The sequence below is a fragment of the Entelurus aequoreus genome, linkage group LG12, assembly GCF_033978785.1.
Source record: "Entelurus aequoreus isolate RoL-2023_Sb linkage group LG12, RoL_Eaeq_v1.1, whole genome shotgun sequence".
Classification (NCBI taxonomy): domain Eukaryota; kingdom Metazoa; phylum Chordata; class Actinopteri; order Syngnathiformes; family Syngnathidae; genus Entelurus; species Entelurus aequoreus.
In genome coordinates this window covers 32268416-32290951 of record NC_084742.1, presented here as the reverse complement: position 1 = coordinate 32290951, position 22536 = coordinate 32268416, and the positions used below count along the sequence as shown (strand labels likewise).

At 38.6% G+C, this 22536-nt stretch overlaps 1 protein-coding gene across 1 annotated transcript in view; it reads left to right on the top strand.

Annotated features, from left to right (window-relative positions):
• Positions 1–16627, top strand: part of tmem178bb (transmembrane protein 178Bb) — a 224403-nt gene extending 207776 nt beyond the window's left edge. The window contains exons 4-5 of the mRNA XM_062065686.1: positions 12469–12606; positions 14968–16627. Of these exons, the coding sequence (XP_061921670.1) occupies positions 12469–12606; positions 14968–15218 (389 nt within the window). The 3' untranslated portion in view covers positions 15219–16627. The remainder of the gene's footprint in view (positions 1–12468; positions 12607–14967) is intronic.
• Positions 16628–22536: the final 5909 nt, after the last annotated feature.

The following is a 22536-nucleotide window of genomic DNA, read 5'->3' as shown; positions in this document are numbered from 1 at the left end:
ACTGCACACCAAGTTGGTGCATTGTGTAGGGATGGGAATTGATACGATTTTCCCGGTTCCGATCCCGCTTTCGATTGTGCTTAATGATTAGTTTCTTTATCGGTTCTCTTATAGATTCTTAATTGGAAAAATAAGAGAACAAACAGGTGGATTAGCAAAAAGTAAAATAACCCTACAAATCTAACAGTGAGGTTTTAAAGGGGAATTGACTGAGTGAGGATCTGGTTGGAGGAAAACGTTTCTCTGACTACAATTAGAGCATTCACCTACTGAAAATCAGGAGCATCTACTCAGGCAAATTGTTGCAAGGTTTTGACCACAAACTTCGTCACTGCTTGGTGACATTTGTCTTTCCTGGCCGAGTGTTCTCTTCCCTGCCGCGGTGAGGAGAGAGGTACGGTAGACGTGACATGACGCTAGTACTACCCACCTCAGAGCCAGTCAGAAACTGTCTCTTGTCATGCTCATCTAAAAAGGAAGGCATTCATTTCAGTTTAACAGGTAATAGCACCTTTGACAATTAGTGTATAGTAGTATATACTGTATATATTATGCTAGATCCACTCGATGTCCATTGCACCAGTCGCCCGGGGGGTTTGGGGGGGTCCCCACATCTGTGGTCCCCTCCAAGGTTTCTCATTGTTATCCCATTGGGTTCAGTTTTTTCTTGCCCTGATGTGGGGTCTGAGCCGAGGATGTCGTTGTGGCTTGTGCAGCCCTTTGAGACAGTCGTGATTTAGGGCTATATAAGTAAACATTGATTGATTGATTGATTGATTGATATATAATCTCAAACCAACATAACAAAGGGGTAACAGCTCAACAATCTATTTTTTATCCAAACAGCACAACCACATAACATTTTACCATCTGTGTACAAATATTTGTGGCACTGTTGAACACTCTGGGAGTTTTGGAGTGATAAAGGAACTGTGGCTACACGTAATCACCGCTTGCGTTAGCACAAACTATCAGTGTGAGGCGATCCTTCATCAAAACAATAAAATCAAATTGGATAAAAACAACAACAACAACAAAGATAGAGAAGATAAGATGATTACAATGAATAAGCAGTCAAGAATAGGTGTGTTTTGAGTCTTGATTTGAAGAGGGATATTGAGTCTAAGTTACAAAGGTCTGGTGGTAAAGAGTTCCAAAGATGTGGGGCAGAGCGGCTGAAAGCTCGGGCACCCATGGTGGACAGTTTAAATAAGGGGACAGTGAGATGGATGGATGAAAAGATCTTAGGGAACGTGAGGGCGTGGCGACATGGAGCAGGTCAGACAGATATGACGGAGAGAGGTTATGGATGGCTTTGAAAGTGAGGAGAATTATTTTAAAGTGGATACGATGTTTGATGGAGAACAGGGGTGATGTGCTGGATTGAAGGGGTCCTGGTGATTATTCAGGCTGCAGAGTTGTGGAGAAGCTGAAGTTTGTGAAGTGACTTGTGAGGGAGACCAAACAGGAGAGAGTTGCAGTAGTCCAGGCGAGAGGTGACCAGGCTATGGACTAGTATGGCAGCAGTATGTGGGGTAAGGGATGGGCGAAGACGATTAATGTTTCGTAGATGAAAGTAAGCAGACCGGGTAATGCTGTTTATGTGGGCTTGAAAGGAGAGTGTGCTGTTGAGGATGACACCCAGACTCTTGACTTGGGAGGAGGGTGAGACAGAGGAATTGCAGAGAGTAACAGACAAGCTGTTGCTTTTGGCGAGAATGGTTTTTGTGCCGACAAGTAAGATTTTGGTTTTATTATTATTAAGTTGAAGGAAATTGGATGAGAACCACTGCTTGAGTTCACTGAGGCAGTCTGTGAGGGAGGAAGGAGGAAGAGAGGCAGTTGGTTTGGTGGAGATGTAGAGCTGGGTGTCATCCGCATAACAGTGAAAATGTATTTTAAATTTACGGAAAATATTGCCAAGGGGAAAAATGTAAATGATAAAAAGCAGGGGACCAAGAACAGAGCCCTGGGGTACACCAGAGAAGACAGGAGACGTAGGGGATTTGAATGAACGGAGTTGAACAAACTGAGTGCGGTCGGAGAGATATGATCTAAACCAGTGAAGGGGTATGCTTGTGATGCCAATACTGTGCAATCTATGGAGGAGGACAGTGTGTGAAATGGTGTCAAAGGCTGCAGTGAGATCTAAGAGGATTAGGATAGTGAAAAGACCAGAATCAGCTGCCAGGAGGAGATCGTTTGGGATTTTTACTAGTGCTGTTTCAGTGCTGTGCAGGGGGCGGAAACCAGACTGGAATTGCTCATATAAGTTATTTAACTGTAGGTGGGAGGGAAGTTGGGAGGAGACAGTTTTTTCAAGGATTTTAGAGATGAATGGCAGATTTGAAATTGGATTTGAGCCTGTTTTTTTTTTCAAAATTGGTGTTATGGCTGCTGTTTTGAAAGCAGAGGGAACAATTCCAGTAGAGAGAGAAGAATGGATGATATTGGTGATGAGGTGGATCAGTGAGGTGAGGCAGACTTTCACCAAAGCAGTAGGGAGGGGATCTAAAAGACAGGTGGATGGCTTGGATCGACGGATAAGTGCAGTGATGTCCAACTGAGAAGGCAGTGAAAAACTAGAAAATGGATGGATAAGGGAGGCAGGGGGGAGAACTGGGGTTGAGGAGAAGAAGAATGAAGTTGTTGGTGAATCTGGGTGATTTTGGAATTTAAAAATTGCATAAGGGAACAACAAAATGAAGTTGTGGCCATATGAGAGGGAAGTGAGTGCGGAGGGTTTGAAATTTTGCCAAGAATAGAAAAAAGTGTCTTGGAGTTGCCTTCATTAGAACTGATTAACGTTGTGTAGTAGGATGATTTGGTGTTGTTTAGGCAGTCTTTGTAATGTTGAAGGTGTTGGGTGTACATGTCCTTGTGTACAGTGAGACCAGTTTTTTTGTAAAGACGTTCAAGTTGGCGTCTCTTTGTTTTTAATTTGCGGCGTGTGGGAGTAAACCAGGGTGCAGAGTTGGTGAAAGAGACGCTTCTGATTTTTTCTGGAGCCAGCATGTCCAGTAGATGATGAAGATTATTCTTGTAGTAAGTGACCAGTTCATCGTGAGAGGAAAGAGAGTCACTGTCGGGGAGGTTGTCAATGGCGGTGGAAAGAGTGTCAGAGTTGATGTCCTTGAAAAACTTAATTTGACAGTAAAAGATACTAGCAGGTGATCGGAGTAGGGTAGTGAATTGGAAGTGGCATTAACAACATTTACGCCTGAACAGCAAACCAGATCAAGTGTGTGTCCTTTACAGTGGGTAGGGAAGTTGATGTACTGTTGCAGACCAAAGCTTTGAAGGCAGGATGAAAAGTCACTGGCGATTGTACTGTTGGTGCTGTCCATGTGAAAATTAAAATCCCCCAGCAGTACAATATTAGGGGAAAGTGAAGAGAGATGACCAATAAAAGCAGAAAAATCACTAATAAAATCTTTGTTGTATTTTGGTGGTCGGTAAACAGCAGCAACGATTGAGGGAGTAGGTCCAGATAGCTGCAAAACTGTGCTTTCAAAGGAGGAGAAGGCGGTACAAGACACCGGTGAGATTTTCAACTTCTCGCGATAGATCATCGCGAGACCTCCTCCGCGACCAGTGGCGCGAGGTTTGGAAGTGTAAACAAACCCGGGAGGAGTCGCGTCATTAAGGTCCGCGTAATCACTGAGGTGTTGCCATGTTTCTGTTAGGCAGATGAAGTCCAGTTATGGTCAGCCAGGAGATCCTGGACGAGATGTCCTTTGCTCGTGAGTGAGCGGATGTTAAGAAGACCGAAGTTTGCATTAGCGCTGTCATTTTGATGTATTGGGTTAGCCGACCTAGCTAGGCCGGCTAACACTTTGTGGTCGACTCCCCGGCCAATGTTCCGTGGCGGGCGACGCGTTTTGGACCAAATTGATTTTATTGCCGTGTTGTCACTGAGCTGTTGATTTCCGCGGGACCCACGGTGGATGTATCTTCGGTTAGGCTGGTAGGCTATGTCCGGATGGGGGTGAAGCGTCACTGGCTGGGGACGAAACAGCCCAGAACGGAGTCGCAGGAGGTCGGCAGCAGAATATTGGAGGAGAGGCGAGCAGTCACCGGAGAGTGGACGTGGGTCAAAAAAATCCACATCAGCGGGATCCAAACATTGGATCTGGTCATCCACATTGTGGCGGCAAACGAGAAGTGGCGTCTTTCGCCAAACTCCGATGATCAGCAGGGGAGGAATTTCTCAGATTACCATGACAAGACAATCATTTAAAAGTGCAGTAAAAGTGAGCATGTGCCAGTGCCTGTTGAGTCAAAAAAGGAACTTCAAAAGCACTGAAGACAACTTAAGGCAAGAGATAGGTAGTGCCTTCTCCTTCGCTGTAATAAAGGTCCGCTGTGGTATCTTTTTCAGTCCCATCACAATTAAATTGCTGCAGTACCAAACTCCCTTTGCTGATAAAGTCCTGGAAGTGAAGGGGCCGCAAGCTGGAGGCTGACTAGCTAAAGCGGTAGCTTGAATCGGTTCTCTCGCAACCTGAAACTCTACAACGAGACTGTCAGTTTGGACACATTTAAAGCATGTCTGATCATACAAGGTGAGCTCTAAGACAGGCTGACACAGTTCTGACCGGCGAAAGGTATGACAATTGTGGAAATAAAAAAGTTGGAAGCGGCGCTCGCCGTCAAAGCTCATCCAAATAGCCGTGTACAGGATGTAAACAGGATGTGACATAGGGGCCAGCACCTCTCCAAAATTACCATGCCTGTGTATTTACAGAAAGTGATGTCATCAAAAAGGCGATGGCTTCAAGCAACATGCAAAATGAATGAATGAAACGTTTGTGACCGCACATAGAGGCATATTCGTAAACCGAAAAGGTCACAAAAAGAGGTGTTCGTCAATCGAGGTTCCACTGTATTGTCAACTTCATCATGATTATTATTACAAATCGATGTAGCAGCCAATGAGTGAACATCAGACCCAAAAGTGAGTACATGCATTGTCAGCAGGCTGTCAGACAGACTCCATCGCACTAAACCTCATGCCACGGTGCAGGGGTCAGAGGTCGGTGTGGTTACAGTATGTGACTGACAAGCATCCTGTCAGCACATTACTTATTTTACACTTCACATGCACAATTTAGTCCAAAAATACATTAAAAAAAAAAAAATTATATAGAACATTTGTGAATGACAGTACATATTCATAGAAGTATGTGCTTTCGCTGCGTCGTGTAGGTGTCAGCAAAAATGCTGAGTATGATGTATTGTTTTCATTTACAAATTCCTTTTTTGCCAGCATTCCTCAACAAGCTGCTATGCAGTTCTGTCGACGTTTTAAAATAAACCATTCGGGAAGTTCTGGTTGTTTGTGAAGTTTTGAGACCCAAAGCTTCACTCGGGGTAATGACAGGTAAAAAAATGTATATCTTTTTTAAGTAATTTAGTAATTTCAAAGCTTTAATAGGTTGTCAAATACTACAACTCAACTGCCCTTACTTTATTTCTTTAATGACTATATCTTGAAAAATTAAAGGTAGGAAAATCTTGCTAACAGGCTTTTAGTGTTAAAATTGCAAAGGAAAACCACATTATTAGTAGCAAAAATGCCCATAAGCCACTCAATAAAGTACAGTTTTAATGATCTAGAACTTTGATTATATTCACAGTATATTTGTGGTACTACTGTAAGTGCCAAAAAGGGCTTACAAATAACAAATACATTTACTATTAGGGATGGTGATTTTACAACAACTCATGATTTCATTCGATTCCGATTCAGAACCAATTCTCGATTCAGAACCAATTCTCGCAATATATTATTTGGTATAAAAATGACAATAAAACCCTTTTCAAAACCGGTTACAAAAGGCTGCTGACAGATGTGTGCATCAAGTAAGTGTGGTGATGGCCTAATACAGTAAGTGAGTTTTTTAAAATTGATTCCTAAAAAAATACAATCAATAAAAAAAAAAACATTGTTTTTTTTAATTGTGAATAAATAATATAAGGGTATCAATCGGAATCAGAATAGTAATATTAATTGGAATCAAAATAAATAATAATTGTGATTTAGATCAATTTTTAATCCATTTTTGAGCACTCCTTTTTACCATGTAAACGTAACATGCACTCCTCGGTTATTGTTGTATTTAATATTGATCCTTTTTTTCCTTTTTTCATGGCTGCTGCTTTTCACTGCACCGTGACAAAGTACAGCCTGTCTCACGCGGCGCGTTGTTATAATCCGTCGCTGGTGGGAAGACAGACTTACGTCTTTTCATGCGACCTGCAGGGTGTCATCATTTAACACATCACGCTCCTTTTCCAAGACGTTCCCAAGAGACTTCTTGTTCAAGTATTGACAGTAACGTTTTATCCGCAATATTCTGACAGCCCTCCTTTGAACACTACAACCTCCAACCCTTTCTTATATACTCTAGGACAGTGGTCCCCAACCACCGGGCCCCGGCCCGGTACCTGTCCGTGGATCGATTGGTACCGGGCCGCACAAGAAATAATAAAAATATATATATATATATTTTTTTTTTTTATAAATCAACATAAAAAACACAAGATACACTTACAATTAGTGCACTAACCCAAAAAACCTCCCTCCCCCATTTACACTCATTCACACTCATTCGCACAAAAGGGTTGTTTCTTTCTGTTATTAATATTTCTGGTTCATACATTATATATCAATATAGATCAATACAGTCTGCAGGGATACAGTTCGTAAGCACGCATGATTGTATTTTTTAATGACAAAAAAAACAAACAAAAAATATATATACTGTATATATATATATATTTTATTTTTTTTAATTCCCCCCGGTCCGTGGGACAAATTTTCAAGTGTTGACCGGTTCGCAGTTACAAAAAGGTTGGGGACCACTGCTCTAGGATATACTCGCCGTTCGACATTCGCTCACTTATTACACAAAAAAAGTATTTTTGTGGGTAACTTAAATAGATAATAGAGATATCTGAAGGGGAAACAATGTAACCATGTATGAATATAAGAATAATAACAAACATCAACACCACTACCCTTACAGAATCATATCAATTACAACACAAGAAATATACTCTCAGAGCATATTTTTAGATTTGTTTAAAGCATTTACTTCTGTCAGTTTTAAGATTCTAAAAAGGGGGGCTGCGAGGGACATACTTGCCAACCTTGAGACCTCCGATTCCGGGAGGTGGGGGGTGGGTGGTAGGGTGGGGCGTGGTCGGGGGTGGAGCGGGGCGGGGCGGGGCGGGGGTGTGGTTGGGGGCGTGGTTAAGAGGGGAGGAGTATATTTACAGCTAGAATTCACCAACTCGAGTATTTCATATATATTTCATATATATATATATATATATATATATATATATATATATATATATATATATATATATATATATATGTATATATGTATGAAATACTTATATAAATATATATGTATATATGTATGAAATACTTATATATATGTATATATGTATGAAATACTTGACTTTCAGTGAATTCTAGCTATATATATATATATATATATATATATATATATATATATATATATATATATATATATATATATATATATATATATATATATATATATATATATATATATATATATATATACATATATATTTATTTTATTATACATATAAATAAAATAAATACTTGAATTTCAGTGTCCCGGAGGCTATCCAGTAGATGGCAGTATTGTCCTGTTTAAGAGTGTCACAACATTGCTGTTTACGGCAGACGAACTGCTTTACGGTAGACGAAAACGTGACTGCTGTTGTTGTGTGTTGTTACCGCGCTGGGAGGACGTTAATGAAACTGCCTAACAATAAACCCACATAATAAACCAATAACTCGCCCTCGATCATTCTACAGTTATAACGTGATTGGGCAGGCACGCTGTTTATATCGTGGGAAAGCGGACGTGAAAACAGATTGTCGCCGCTGTTCCCACTCAGGTCCGCATTGAGCTGGAGGGGGCATGGCCTCCAGCTCCGGCTGAATTCCGGGAGTTTATCGGGAGAAAATTTCTTCCGGGAGGTTATCAGGAGAAGCGCTGAATTCCGGGAGTCTCCCGGTAAAACCGGGAGGGTTGGCAAGTATGGCGAGGGAAGACGTCGCCCCCTGGGAAGCAAATCGCCATTTTTATAGTCCATCAGACATCCACCATTTTTGTAGTCCTTTTTACAGGCAGCTCGTTTAAATCATATTCAGTCGCCATCTTCGTAGTCCTACAGACGTCTGCCATATTTGTAGTCCTATTTTATTTTATTTTACCGGAAATGCGATTCCTTCCTATCTGGTCACCATTTTTGTAGTCCTACACACATCTGCCAATTTTGTAGTAATTTTTATCGGGAGTTCGCTAACGTCATATTTGGTCTGCATTTTTGTAGTCCCACAGACATCGGCTATTTGTGTAGTCTAACTCACCGGAAGACCACCTATGTAATAACAAGTCGCCATTTTTGTAGTCCTATAAACATCTGCCATTTTTGCAATCCATTTAATCGGAAATAAGTCATAATAATTTACAATAGTTTTTATAACAGATTCAGCCCCTCTTTTTTGAGAGCATTGTTGTTTAATCAACTCTTGACAAGAGCACCAATCACAATTAGATGAAAACAAACACTGTATTATTTTGTGATTTATTTAATTGCCCTTTTTTTAATGAATAAAGTTAAACACTATTATGTTCCTACAAAGTAGTTGTTAAAATCAAAGTGTTTTATTTTTTTTTTAAAGGCAACTAAATTAATCAAATCAAAATTTTAAAAAAACTTTACCAGGTGAATGTATATACTACTCAATATGTTGCTATTAATAATCAAAATTCTAACAGATCTAAATTAGTTTCTGGAGTTCCTCAGGGTTCCATGTTTTATCTTTATCAATGATTTAAAAAAATGTTATAAGAATGTGCCTCTTATGTTTACAAATGATACTTGTCTTTTAATATCACATTCTAATCTGTATTGCTTGACGAGAGCATATTAAGAAGTGCGTAACATTTTTGAATGGTTTGAAATTATAAATTGTCACTTATAATGAAAAAAAACTTTGATTTACAAAAAAAAAAGCTATGATAAAAAAAATACATAAGAGAGTATTCATTGATGGAATTAAAATGTGTAGGACTTTTTGCTTAAAATAAAAACAACAAAACAACTCGGAAACAACAAACTGAATTTGTCTGTAACAACGTGATTAAATTGAGTATTTTGAGTAAAGTTTGTTATTTTATACATAGTTATACGTCATGTCCGGCCTCCATTATGATTTGCAGTTTTTTAAGAAATCTAGAAATCTGTGATCTGGATGTCATAATGATTCATGACCCCTCCAGCTGGAAGTAGGTATAACCATATCCAGCCGCCATTATGTTTTGTAGTTTTTTGGGGGAATCCGCCTTTGTTTTTGTGATCCAAATTCATCAAAGTGTGTTTTTAGTTTTGTTCAAGGTGTTGTTTTAAACATAAATGGATAAACGGGTCCTTCTGTACTTCCTGAGTGAATTTGAATTGTCATCACGATCTTACACAATTTATTTTGCTTGTAACGCAATAAATGCTTAAGTGACTCACCGAGCACTTAACTATCTCACGCACCAGTCCGACTCATGCTTTCAACTTTCGCTTCTTCTTAAAAGGGTATTTAGGCCACGCCCATTTGGTTGATACCCTGCTAGCCCCCATTTCCGAATTTTACCTATTACTACTTCTTCTTTCGTGTATCGTCAGATGTCCAACTCGGTGTCGCGTAGCCATACCCGAATCTCTGGTCCTAGGTGGAAGAGGCTGGCTTCCGAGGGCGGTCCATATAAGGGGCAGATTTTTCTTTCTTTCATGTTTCTTTCTTTTCTTTCATGTTTATTTCGAATATGTAGACAAAACAAAAACAAACAAATTTTGCAAAAAACAACAAAAAAGCCATTCAAGAATGAATAACAAAATTAATAATAATAATAATAATAATAATAATAATAGTAATAATAAAAAGCAAAAAGAAACAAGAAATGAAAATAAAAATTAATGTAAACATATCCGAAAAGGAGTGAGAAGAAGTAAAAACTTATGTACAGATGTTAATTATATGGTCGGCGGTCTGCTCAGGGTCACCTCACTCGCATGCCGCACTGTCCGCCAAGCTCCGCATCTTCATTGATGACCCAAAGCGACCGACCCCAGTCCGTAGACGGGTTCAGCGTGGTCCATTGTCGGCGTGGTAGGTCGTCTCCTCCGATGGTGCCATCTCCTGGGTCCCAAATGTAGCGGTGGACTCGGGAGGGCCCGGCCGACTCCCACTCCTGCTTCCAAGCTGCTGCCAACCATGCATGCACCTCTGGAGATGTCCTCAGAGGTGGAGTTGAGCATCTCTTGTGCTGCCTTATTGTAGGGGTGCTGGGACTTGAGTCTATTACTACTGACTGCTATAACTCTATAAGACAACATTTTGACAGTATGTAATGTAGACATACATTGTATGTTTACTTTTATGTATAGGTATGCACATTTATCTACTGACTTAACAATAGTTTTCCATATTGGATCCACTGTGGACTGGACTTTCACAATATTATGTCAGACCCACTCGACATCCATTGCTTTCGGTCTCCCCTAGACGGGGGGGTTACCCACATATGCGGTCCTCTCCAAGGTTTCTCATAGTCATTCACATCGACGTCCCACTGGGTTGAGTTTTTCCTTGCCCGTATGTGGGCTCTGCAGGCCCGGCCCTAACCAATCTGGCGCCCTAGGCAAGATTTTAGGTGGCGCCCCCCCACATCGGCAGTGAAGTGTATATACTCACAAGAAACCGAATAGCTTTGTCTTTGACCTTTTTTTTTACTTAAAGAAAGCAAATTAACAATCAGAATAGTTAACAAGATAAAAAAAAATATGGATAAATAAATGAATACAAAAAATAAAAAATGAATATATGAAATACAATATTTTTTACATACATAAACACAAAATAAAACGTGTCAACAAGTTGCATACAATTTTTTTAAAATACAATATAAATAAGGCACTGCACAAAACAAGATATCAAACCAGTATGACTTTAACAACTATATTACAAAAAAAAGGGGATCCTACAGAGTTCTCTATTTGTGCTTTTTAATATTGCATTAAGAGCAGAGAGCAGAGCAGAGTAGCTTTATTTGTCCATTCTTAACATGTACAAGACACATAAGAACTGAAATTACATTTTCGGCACAATCCCACGGGACCGCCAACGGATCAGCCACTTAGGGCGCTCCTTAACTAGAATGACTTACAAATTACTGTACATCAGGGAGTACTGTAATTACCTAACGTTACATTATTATTTTCCATAACAATTTAGCCCCCTCCACAATATTAACCCGACGTTAAAACAGAACTAGCTATTTATTGATTAGCAATTGCCGAATCATGTAACATTAGCTTAAAGCCAGGTTACTATCACATTCTGTGACAGACAAATAATTTCATGTAGGCTAACGTTACCTACCTGCTACCTCTGTCTTTTTCTCGTTTCTCCTCCTCTTTTCTCTTTTTTCTCCCCTGGGCACCTGACAGTTTTGGCCGTTTTGACATCTTGTGTTGATTTTTTTATGTGGTGACGTCCAAAAAGAGTCATGATACGGGAAGGGAGGGGGCGCACCGTGCCGGGGGAGGGGCATCGTAATGTTGTAACAAATAATATTTCTATTAAATAGGCTTTACTTTGCATTTTAATTAACGTGTGATTATTTTATGTATTTAGAAATAATAGTACCAACTTTTTATTTATTTATTTTTTTTTTCCTCCAACATTTGTGGCACTGGCGTGGCGCCCCCTGATGGACGGCGCACTTAGCATTTGCCTGTACGGCCTATGCCACGGCCGGCCCTGGGGCTCTGTACCGAGGATGTCATTGTGGCTTGTGCAGCCCTTTGAGACACTTGTGATTAAGGCTATATAAATAAACATTGATTGATTGAATGAATGATATTCTTCTGATATACATACTTATTCAACAAGACACTGTGGTGACTTTTATCTATTATGTAGAATGTTAACTAAGCTTCAATGCGTTTTGTGTTGGCGTGCACGTGCAAATAAATACATACAAATCCCCTGTACTTGTGTGCACATTATGTGTGACATGAGTGGAGGTTCGTCTTCTGGTGTTCTTAATTTATGCTCTCAGGGGAAATGTTGTGACCTTTTCCTGGCCCGCCCGTCACCCTCTAACAACAACAGTCGCCCTCTTACACCTCCTGACTTGCTCACCCGTGACATTCTAATCTACTTAGGGAAGGAAAGGGAGGAAGGAGGGTTTTTGCCGCAAGTGCTTTTGCTTCTTCATCGTCTCCTTCGTAGCTGAAGTCATGCTACTGTCACTGTCATTAGCCCCATGGTGTTCACACTGCTGTTCTTCTGAAGCAACTTGTCCTTGCTCTCACCTGTTTCAGTCACCTAACACGTCCTGCGTACTTGTGTGTCCGCAGATTTGCGGCGAATGACGGCAGGGTTCATGGGCATGGCCGTGGCCATCATTTTGTTCGGTTGGGTCATCGGCGTGCTAGGCTGCTGCTGGGACCGGGGACTCATGCAGTATGTGGCCGGACTGCTTTTCCTGATGGGAGGTGAGTCAGCAAACACACAGGGGGAAAAAATAATACAGTATACAATTGGAAATTTGGAAAAAATATCTATATTTTTTACTGTATTGTATAATGTAGGGCAGAACAGTGGTGCAGTGGTTAGCGCTTGTGCATCACACAGCGAAAAGGTTCTGGGTTTGATTCTCAAGCTCGGGGTCTTTCTGTGTGGAGTTTGCATGTTCCCCCCGTGGGTTCTCTTTGGGTACTCCGGCTTCCTCCCACCTCCAAAGACATGCACCTGGGGATAGGTTGATTGGCAACACTAAATTGGCCCTAGTGTGTGAATGTGAGTGTGTGACTTGTCCAGGGTGTACCCCGCCTTACGCCCGAGTGCAGCTGGGATAGGCTCCGGCACCCCCACTGACTGCAAGAGGGACAAGCGGTAGAAAATGGATGGATGGATGTATAATGTAAATAAATAATGTAACATGAACTAATATAAAATACATACATGGTACATTATATAATACTATAACAAATTATATAAATAATATATGTAAGTAATTATGTTCTAATAATTTAATTAATGTATTGTTTTTTAATTGTTTTTAAATGATTTGATTTAAATTATTTTTACATTATTTAATCATGTTTTAAATTACATTGCATTTTATATTTTTTTTTTTGAGGATTTATTTTGTAATTTACGATGGTAATTTTAAAAATATACATTAGAGATGCACGGTTTGCGGACACAGCCGCGGAGTCCGCGGATAATCCGCGGGTCGGGCGGATGAATGACGAAAAAAATAGATTTTAAATAGATTCGGGCGGATGGCGGTTGAACCAATTCGGAAATATATATACATAGTTAAATGTTGTTATCCACATACGAAAAAAGAGCAGCACTCTTTGAAACAGGCAATTATTCATCAGGCACTGCTGCAGCTGTCACGCCAAATGTCTTCCCCCCTACAAAAGCCTCCCCCCACCCCCATTTACTTCCGAGGCTGCGTCCAATAAAGTCACAAAGTTGCCGGGGGTCCTTAACCCGCACGCGACTGTCCTGTTTCGCGCCTTTACAAAAAAAAACAATAATCGATTTCTTCAGATTCCAGCAGCTGTCAAAGACGAAGTATCCTTCCAGCGACGGGCAGTCAAAGCCGAAGTGCTGTCGATCGCTGTCACTGACGTAAGAGGAAACATGACCACGGAAGTAAATGGGGGGGGGGAGAAGGGTTTGTAGTTTGTAGGGGGAAGACATTTGGCGTGACACAGCACACCACAACACAACAGAAGAAGAAGAAAAAAATTAAAAGATGGCAACGCCGGCTGCAAACGTGGTACGCGACAAACTAAAAAAAGGAATACTAAAGACCAGGGGAAAAAAATAACAATAATAGTCAACACTTTCTTAATGGAAATGACAATAATATTATAATAATGATAAATAATATTATCACGCATTGAATGTCTCTGCTGCATTGGATCAGTCTCCTTTCTTTAACAGGAATGCCTTGCATCGTCTATATTAGATATATAACAACGGGTGGGTGGCGGGTGGCGGGCGTTTGTGGTTTTGATAAAATGTTAGTTCGGGTGGATGGCGGGTGGATGACGACTTTTGTGATGCGGTTGCGGATGAAATAATTGCCTATCCGCGCATCTCTAATATACATAATTAGTTTGACTGACGCTGTGCTAATGTCCTAATTTATGTAATTAAATTTTAAAAAAATGTAATTATAACATTTTAATTATTTCTCCATAATATTTTTTTTTAATACTTTTATTTTCTGTATTTTATAAGAAATAAAAATCATGTTATCTGATATGTTCATTTTAAGAATGTATGGAATATATGTTATATATATATATATATATACTATGTTCTTTTATTGTATTCATTTCATTAATTGTAATGTCTTTATTATTATATCATCACACATAGTAGTTTAAAATGTTTTCTTTTGAATCACTCTTAAAATAAAAAAAATGTTATTTGTTTATTTATTATCAATTATCAGTCCTGAACTGCTGCTCAAAGAATGCTGCAGTTGTGCTAAAAACTAATATCATTCATATCATAATTAGCAAATTAGTGTATTAGTAGGTAATCTATAAGTAAATAGGTATTAGTGGATTGATTTTTTTGGGGGGGGAGGGTGCGCCTGTGTGTGTAAAGCATCTGAGTTTTGATGAAAATTGCTATATAAAATTGATAAATTATAATAATTATTATAATTTTGTATTAATCCTGTGTATATATAGGAAAACAAATAAAAGCTTGTCTCCTTCCTCAGGTGTTAGATCAGACGCTGCAGGTTTTGCCACCAAATGACCGTGTTAGAGTTACCGCTAGCTGGCTTGTCTCTCATGGTCGCGTGTGATCTGTTACTGCAGGCACCTTCTGCATCATCTCCCTTTGCACCTGTGTCGCCGGCATCAACTTCGAACTCTCACGCTACCCTCGCTATCTGTACGGTCTGCCAGACGACATCGGCCACGGCTACGGCTGGTCCATGTTCTGCGCCTGGGGAGGACTGGGCCTCACCCTCATCGCCGGCTTCTTCTGCACTCTGGCGCCCTCCGTGCAGCCTATACCGCGCTCCACCTGCCCCAAGTCCCGACAGGAGAACGGCACCGTGTGCTAAATACCGACAGACCGGCAACAAAAAGAGGAAAAATGACTGTTCCATTTGTCCATCCATCAATTTATCGCCAATCCCCCCAGATGTTTTCTTTTTTATTTCTGTGTTTTGGGTGTTTGAAAATCTGCTGTATTGAAAAAAAATATGAGAAAAACTGGCAAACTACGGAAATATAATCAGAAAAATAGCAAGTTGTGCTTGTTTTTATTGTTGTGGAGTTGCTACAGCCTGGAAAGGAAAGGACATCTGAGCTTGAAACGAAACCGTAAAGATGGACAATGGACCGGGAAGTCGGTCTCTGAACTGCTCTCATGTGACTATAAACTATGGAGTGCAGAACTCTAAAAGGAGGATGGAAGTTCCTTTGGATATTTCTTCAATTAGGAATGGACCTGACTTCTGAAGCCCTTCCTAACTTTGGGACGAGTAGACCAGAAGGATATCTTGGACCTAAGTTGTTGTACTATACTGTACAGAATATTCCGGAGAACACTAGGAAGTGTCATCTCAGCCTCTTTTAGGTGCATTCGATCCCATTTTTTTTAAATCAAATCAACTTCCTTTATAATGAAGCCATTGACATTGTTAGAGCAAGTTTTCCCATTCTAGTCCTAGCTGTAAATGTACGTATGAAGTGTGTTTGTGTGTGATGCAAGGGTTTATTCTGGAGAGAAAAAATATAAAAAGAGCCCAACATTTTGGGTGTGGGAAGATTTGATAATGGAGAGATGCAGTATCCTGTTTAATGCAAATGAGTCACCCGGCCACTAAAATGTTAAGTAATTCAGCTTTCAGTGGAAGAATGGGTTTAGATAATAATACTTTTGTTTTCACTAGAACGGAAAGGAAATAGTTTAGTATCAAAGCACAAGATGTCTAAATGAAGGCACTTCATTTTTCGCTCATCACTTAGTCAACACTTCTTCTCCTGAACCACAATTTTTTTTTTATCAAAACAGGCACCTCTACTGTGTTTCCTTTGCGATTATTATTAGTTTGACCCCCCCAAAGATAAGGGGACTTAGAAATGCTTGGTTGGTAAAAAAAAAAGAAAAAAAAGAAGCAACATTAAACGTTAAAAACAAGGCTGCCATCAACAAAAATATATTTTTGAATGAAAGGGGCGAAATGTATCCACTCATTTAAAGTATTTGACATGATGTAATGCATTTACAAGAACAGGAAAAAGAAACGTTTATCATCTTAAATAGAGATGTCCGATAATATCGGCCTGCCGATAAATGCTTTAAATGTAATATCGGAAATTATCGGTATCATTTTTTTTATTATCGGTATCGTTTTTATTTATTTTTTATTATTTTTTATTTTTATTAAATCAACATAAAAAACACAAGACACACTTACAATTAGTGCACTAGCCCAAAAAAACTCCCTCCCCCATTTACACTCATTCACACAAAAGGGTTGTTTCTTTCTGTTATTAATATTTTGGTTCCTACATTATATATCAATATAGATCAATACAGTCTGCAAGGGATACAGTCCGTAAGCACACATGATTGTGCGTGCTGCTGGTCCACTAATAGTACTAATCTTTAACAGTTAATTTTACTCATTTTCATTAATTACTAGTTTCTATGTAACTGTTTTTATTTTCTTTTACTTTCTTTTTTATTCAAGAAAATGTTTTCAATTTATTTATCTCATTTTATTTTATACATTTTCTTAAAAAGGACCTTACCTTCACCATACTTGGTTGTCCAAATTGTGCATAATAATGTGTTAATGCCACGACTGTATATATCGGTATCAGTAATTAAGATTTGGACAATATCGGAATATCGGATATTGGCAAAAAAGCCATTATCGGACATCCCTAATCTTAAACATATTTTTCACCGCAGGAACTTTACCCCAGAACCTGAAACTGGGCGCCTTTTAAATAGGGGTGTCCCAATCTAATATCAGCAACAACAAAAAACAAAAATCGGATGATATCGTCTTGCATCTAACAGCTCCGATACAAGCAATCCTGCAGTGTGTTTACTTGTGCAAAAATGGACTGCCAGTTCATATCTAATGTCCTCCGGGAAGCACACAATCTTGGTCTTTTCTTCTATTTTACTGAAGTCATTAGCCAAAAGTAAACAAGGTAGGCTATAGACCACTGGGAGCTAACAGCTACACAACAGCTAAGCACACAATAGCATACAAGCTAGACATTTGTAATGAATGTCATTCATTGACAATATTGCCATTTGTCAATATAAACAAGTATCACATAATTATAGTAGTGTATCAATTACTGATACAAATTCCCCAAGGCAGAAGCGCATTAGAAAGTATACAGTAACAAACGTGTCCGCATCATTCAACTTAAAACATTGCTCTCCATAAGGTTGTCGTAAGGTTATTTTTTATTGGTACCATTTTTCTCTGAGTAATTTCACTTGAGCAAGCCTTTTCTAACATTCCATACTATAAAATAATAGTTTGTACTATGATTTGTGCTGGTATCGTATTAATAATGGTATCGGCCAAAACTCAAGGCCCTAATTTCGGTATCATATCGGAAGTGAGAAAGTTGCATCAGGTCACGCCTACTTTTTTATGTATCTCAAACATAATGGCTCAGAGGAACCTTGTTAACTCCAGGAACTGAATTTACCAGTACTTGAGGTTAGCTAACAGCTAATAAACAAGATCTTAAGGATACCAGTTTTCTGCTTTATGGGGAAAAAAAATATTTGTATTTCTATTGGATTTTGAAGGACTTATTTATGTTGGTACAACATTTAGAATACAATTGCATTTAATGTATACAAAAAAAAAAAATTATTATTATTAGTAAAAAACATTAAAATAGGTCTATAGTTACATTAAAAAATGAATGAGACCCTAAACAAATTGAGATAAATGAACATTTTTAATGATATATAAAATAATTAGAATATATTAGTAAATTAGTAACTTATACAGTTATCATTAAAATAATTTATTAGATCAATTATTTATCTAATTTGTTTAGGGACCCCTTCAGTATCACATTCATGGACAAGCGTTTCCCTGGCGTCAGTACAAGGAACCCCTTTAAATAGATCCTGTTTATATCGACGACCCATCTGTCTCGACCAACTCATCAAGACTTGGTCCATGGTGTCCACTTCCAGTTAATAAAAAGTGCCTGCTAAATCAATGTGGATTGCCAATCTGTCTATGTCGAAATGTGTTGTTCGCATCAGGTTTGTAGTAGTTTCAAAATTAGTGCTGTCAATTTTTTAAATTTGTCTTATCACACATTTCATTTTGATTAATCATGATCAATCACAGTAAATAACTTTTTTTTATTAAATAAAAAAACAACAATATTATACACAAATGCAATGCATTTTTTTTTATAAGATTTTCATACGCAAACATTCTTTTAAAGTTTTACAGTACTCGAATGTGCGTCATTTTGTCCCTCAAAACTTGGGAACAATATTATTTAGATTTTTTGGGATACTTTAAAAAAAAAATTAAATCATATTTTACCATTTTTTTATCCTAACTTAAGAATTTTAGATTATAAAAAAAATACTAAATAAAATATGAATATTAACACTACATTAGTATTGGCCACTAGATGAGACCAAACCAATCAGAGCGAACTGTTCAGTATCGTAGCCACTGATTGGCCCAGCCTTAAGCACAGCATTAGTATGTTGTATAAAAAGAGTGTAAACATTACTAAGGGAATTAGGGGTTTGAAGCTTTGTGCATCTAATGATTTGATCCAATTCTGATTCCTGTGGTGACGATTCGATTAAGAATCGATTCTCGATTTTACACAATTCTAGATTCAAACCAATTCTCGCAATATATTATTTAGGTTACAGGCTCAAAAAGCTCATATTGGTTGCATGGAGATGGCCTATAAACGTATTTTTAAAAATGTTTCTGATAATAAAATTTTTTTCGTTTTTTTTAAATCTCTGTATTTTTTTTTTTTCAAATCAGCTTTTGAAAATTTTGAATCGACTTACAATCGGGAGTAGTAAGAATCGCGATTCGGATGTGAATCGATTTTTTTCTGCACTCATAATGTCTAGTGGGTTCTCATAATGTTAAAAAAACATATAAAAAAATGTTTTATGCTCTTGGCTCCAGCTATGTAAATAATGATGTATAATTAATAACTTTTACTTTGCAGAAATTCATTCATCGTAATGTCCAGAACCAATTAACAGCGATAAATGAGGGACAACTGTATTTTAAAGCAAAATTTGCCAGTGAGGACACATGTCGGAGTCTCCTCACTCATCTTTGCACTGACGCATGCATTGACCTGATCTTTGACCATAAAGCGACCTGCGTCACTTTAAGGCAACCATCTGCGGTTAATGTAAAGGAGCGTGCGCTTAATATAAATTGTGATTAATCAGTGTTTTTTTAATGAATGTGTGTAACTTTGACAGCTATAGTCAAAATCAATAAAGCAAGCATAGGACTAAAGGTACTTTCTTCTTTTGCAACCACCAATTTGTGGTCATGTCTTAAGACAACATAAGTCTGTCAACTTAAACGGGTTCCTCTGCAACACTCGGTTCTTAGAAACCACAAAATAGGCGAATTTGGTTAATGTCTGCAAGATGGAATGCGGTTTTTGAGGATTTTTTTTGTACATTCATTCAGGCTCTGTGCAATGTTCCTTTGCGTTTGTTCCTGAGGAAATTAAGCATGAAATGACTTAAACACGACTAGACATCAAGGGCTGTGCTGCTTAAATTTGACAAAGGGAAAAATGCAAGCACACATTCAGCACTGAACAGGAAAAACACATGAAAAGGACGAAAGGTGTGAGGATAGCATTTAAAAAATAAAAGCACAACACTGAAAGTAAAGGTTTGATTAAAGCATCAGTGTAGCCGAAATGTTTATGTTTACAAAACTGCAAACTACATATCCGTTCAAAAGCACACAGGTATGAGAGCGTATCCCTGGAAATGATCAAAAACGCATTTTCCAACCTTATCCGAGGCACCTGAAAGCCTCAAAGCATCAGTTATTTGTTGAATAATGACAGTGATACTGCAACTTCTATTGTGGACAGAACCAAACCTGAACATCAGTAAAGTGTGTGTTAAGTAAAAAAAAAAGTACAATAGGATTTACAACAACGACAACAAAAAAGGAAATGTTCAACTGAATGTAAAAATCACGACAGAATAAATATCATCTGTGTGTTTACAAACGCTGTCTGTTGTCCATGTTGATGAGAAGTGTTTGATCCCTTTTACAAATATATGAACGGTTCATCATATTTTTATGCTGAATTTATTTTAACACAGAGATAAACAGAATATCAACATGGTTACTAAATTATTGATTTATGTTTGATTGGGTGAAATAAGTATTGCGTATTGACTAACTAATAACTTAATTAACATGAAAAATCACAAGTTGAAAAGAAAATATGTTTATGATTGGAATCTCATGTCAGACTTTAACATGTTTACAATATATTCTCTCATTAAGGTTGAAAATAAACAAATGGATATTTATTTTCTTTTTTTTGTCCTGTCCAGCTACTCAGGCAAATCATATTGTTGATGTAGATGCCCATATTTGCTGTACATATTTATTTTACAGAAGAGAAGTGTGGCATACTTCTCTTGTTGCCGTATTTGTATTTGACTTTATTAAATGGATTTACATTAATAGGGGAAATTGCGGGGACAAAAGAAGGATAAGACAGAGAGACAACAACAACAACAACGACAGAACAGCATCAGCAAATATGATATGTACAAATATGATACGAAAAGGGATAGCAAAGAAGCAGTTAGTAAAGTAAATATTAATAACACAGAAATGACAATGAACAGTATTGCACTACAAATGGAGCAATACAAATACCAATAGAAATAGCACTCTTGATAATGAATAATAACAATAATTACCTCTATAATCAACAATACAATTGTTTCAAATGCAACAATACATATATGTAATGATAACTTGAATTACAAAAGAAAGCAGATTAATGGAGGGGAAGAAAAATAAGTAAACTGTATTAACCCTGTAGATTGTTATAGTAACTTTAGGTTAAGCTTTGTCAGTGTGCCATGTGTTACCCATGTTTCCCCTAGAGCAGGGGTCGGCAACCCGCGGCTCCGGAGCCGCATGCGGCTCCTTGACCACTCTGATGCGGCTCAGCTACATACATGCCGACCCCCCCCCCCCCGATTTTCCCAGGAGACTTATGGATCTCAGTGTCTCTCATAGATTACTCCCAGGGAAAAATGAATCCTATTTGCACTATAATTACTAAATAAAGGGCATGCCCTAATTGCACTGCAGTAATTGTCCTCTATAGCATTTACATACAGCGTGCCAGTCCAGCCACATGTTGCATGTTGTTATTACTTGCTCACACAGGAGACAGCAAAGCATACTTACTCATCAGCCACACAGCTTACACTGACGGTAGCCGTATCAAACAACTTTAACATTGTTACGTTACAAATATGCGCCACACTGTGAACCCACACCAAAAAAGAATGAAAAACACATTTCTGGAGAACATCCCACCGTAACACAACATAAACACAACACAACCATTACCCAGAATCCCATGCAGCCCTAACTCTTCCGGTCTACATTATACACCCCCGCTACCACCAAATCCCCCCACACATCAACCCCCCCCCCCCCCCCCCCCCTCTCCGTGCGTTGGTTGAGCGGAAGAGTTAGGGCTGCATGGGATTCTGGGTATTGGCACCGTCAGTGTAAGATGTGTGGCTGCTGAGTTAGTACGCCTTGCTGTCACTTACGTGAGCAAGCTGAAATTGCATTCTACGTGTGGTCGAGCAGGTACACCGTTAGGGCGGACTGTAGAGGGCGCCAAATGCAGTGTCATCACGCTCTGATATTCGGGAGTCTCCCGGGAAAAATGAGAGGGTTGGCAAGTATGACGCTATCAAGCGCCATTCAGTCAAAACTCGCGGGCTGCACTAACATCAAATTTCCACATTAAAGTGCGTGCCGGTGCGTGTGTCGGAGACCCCTGCTTAACATAGCACAAAGCATTTAAGCTTTGTATGCGGTGTTTTTCATTTTAAATTTAAAAAATTTTTTTGTGGCTCCCATTACTTTCTTTAATTTGTGAAACTTGCCAAAATGGCTCTTTGAGTGGTAAAGGTTGCCGACCCCTGCCCTAGAGCAACAACGTTAATATATGTTTGATGAAACCTGATTATTTGCATTAGTGTATGTATGCATATGTGCTTGTATATGTACAGTATGTGTATATGTATGTTTGTACAGTGAATGTGTGGATGTATGTATCGTGAGTGTGTATGTATGTACTGTATTTGTG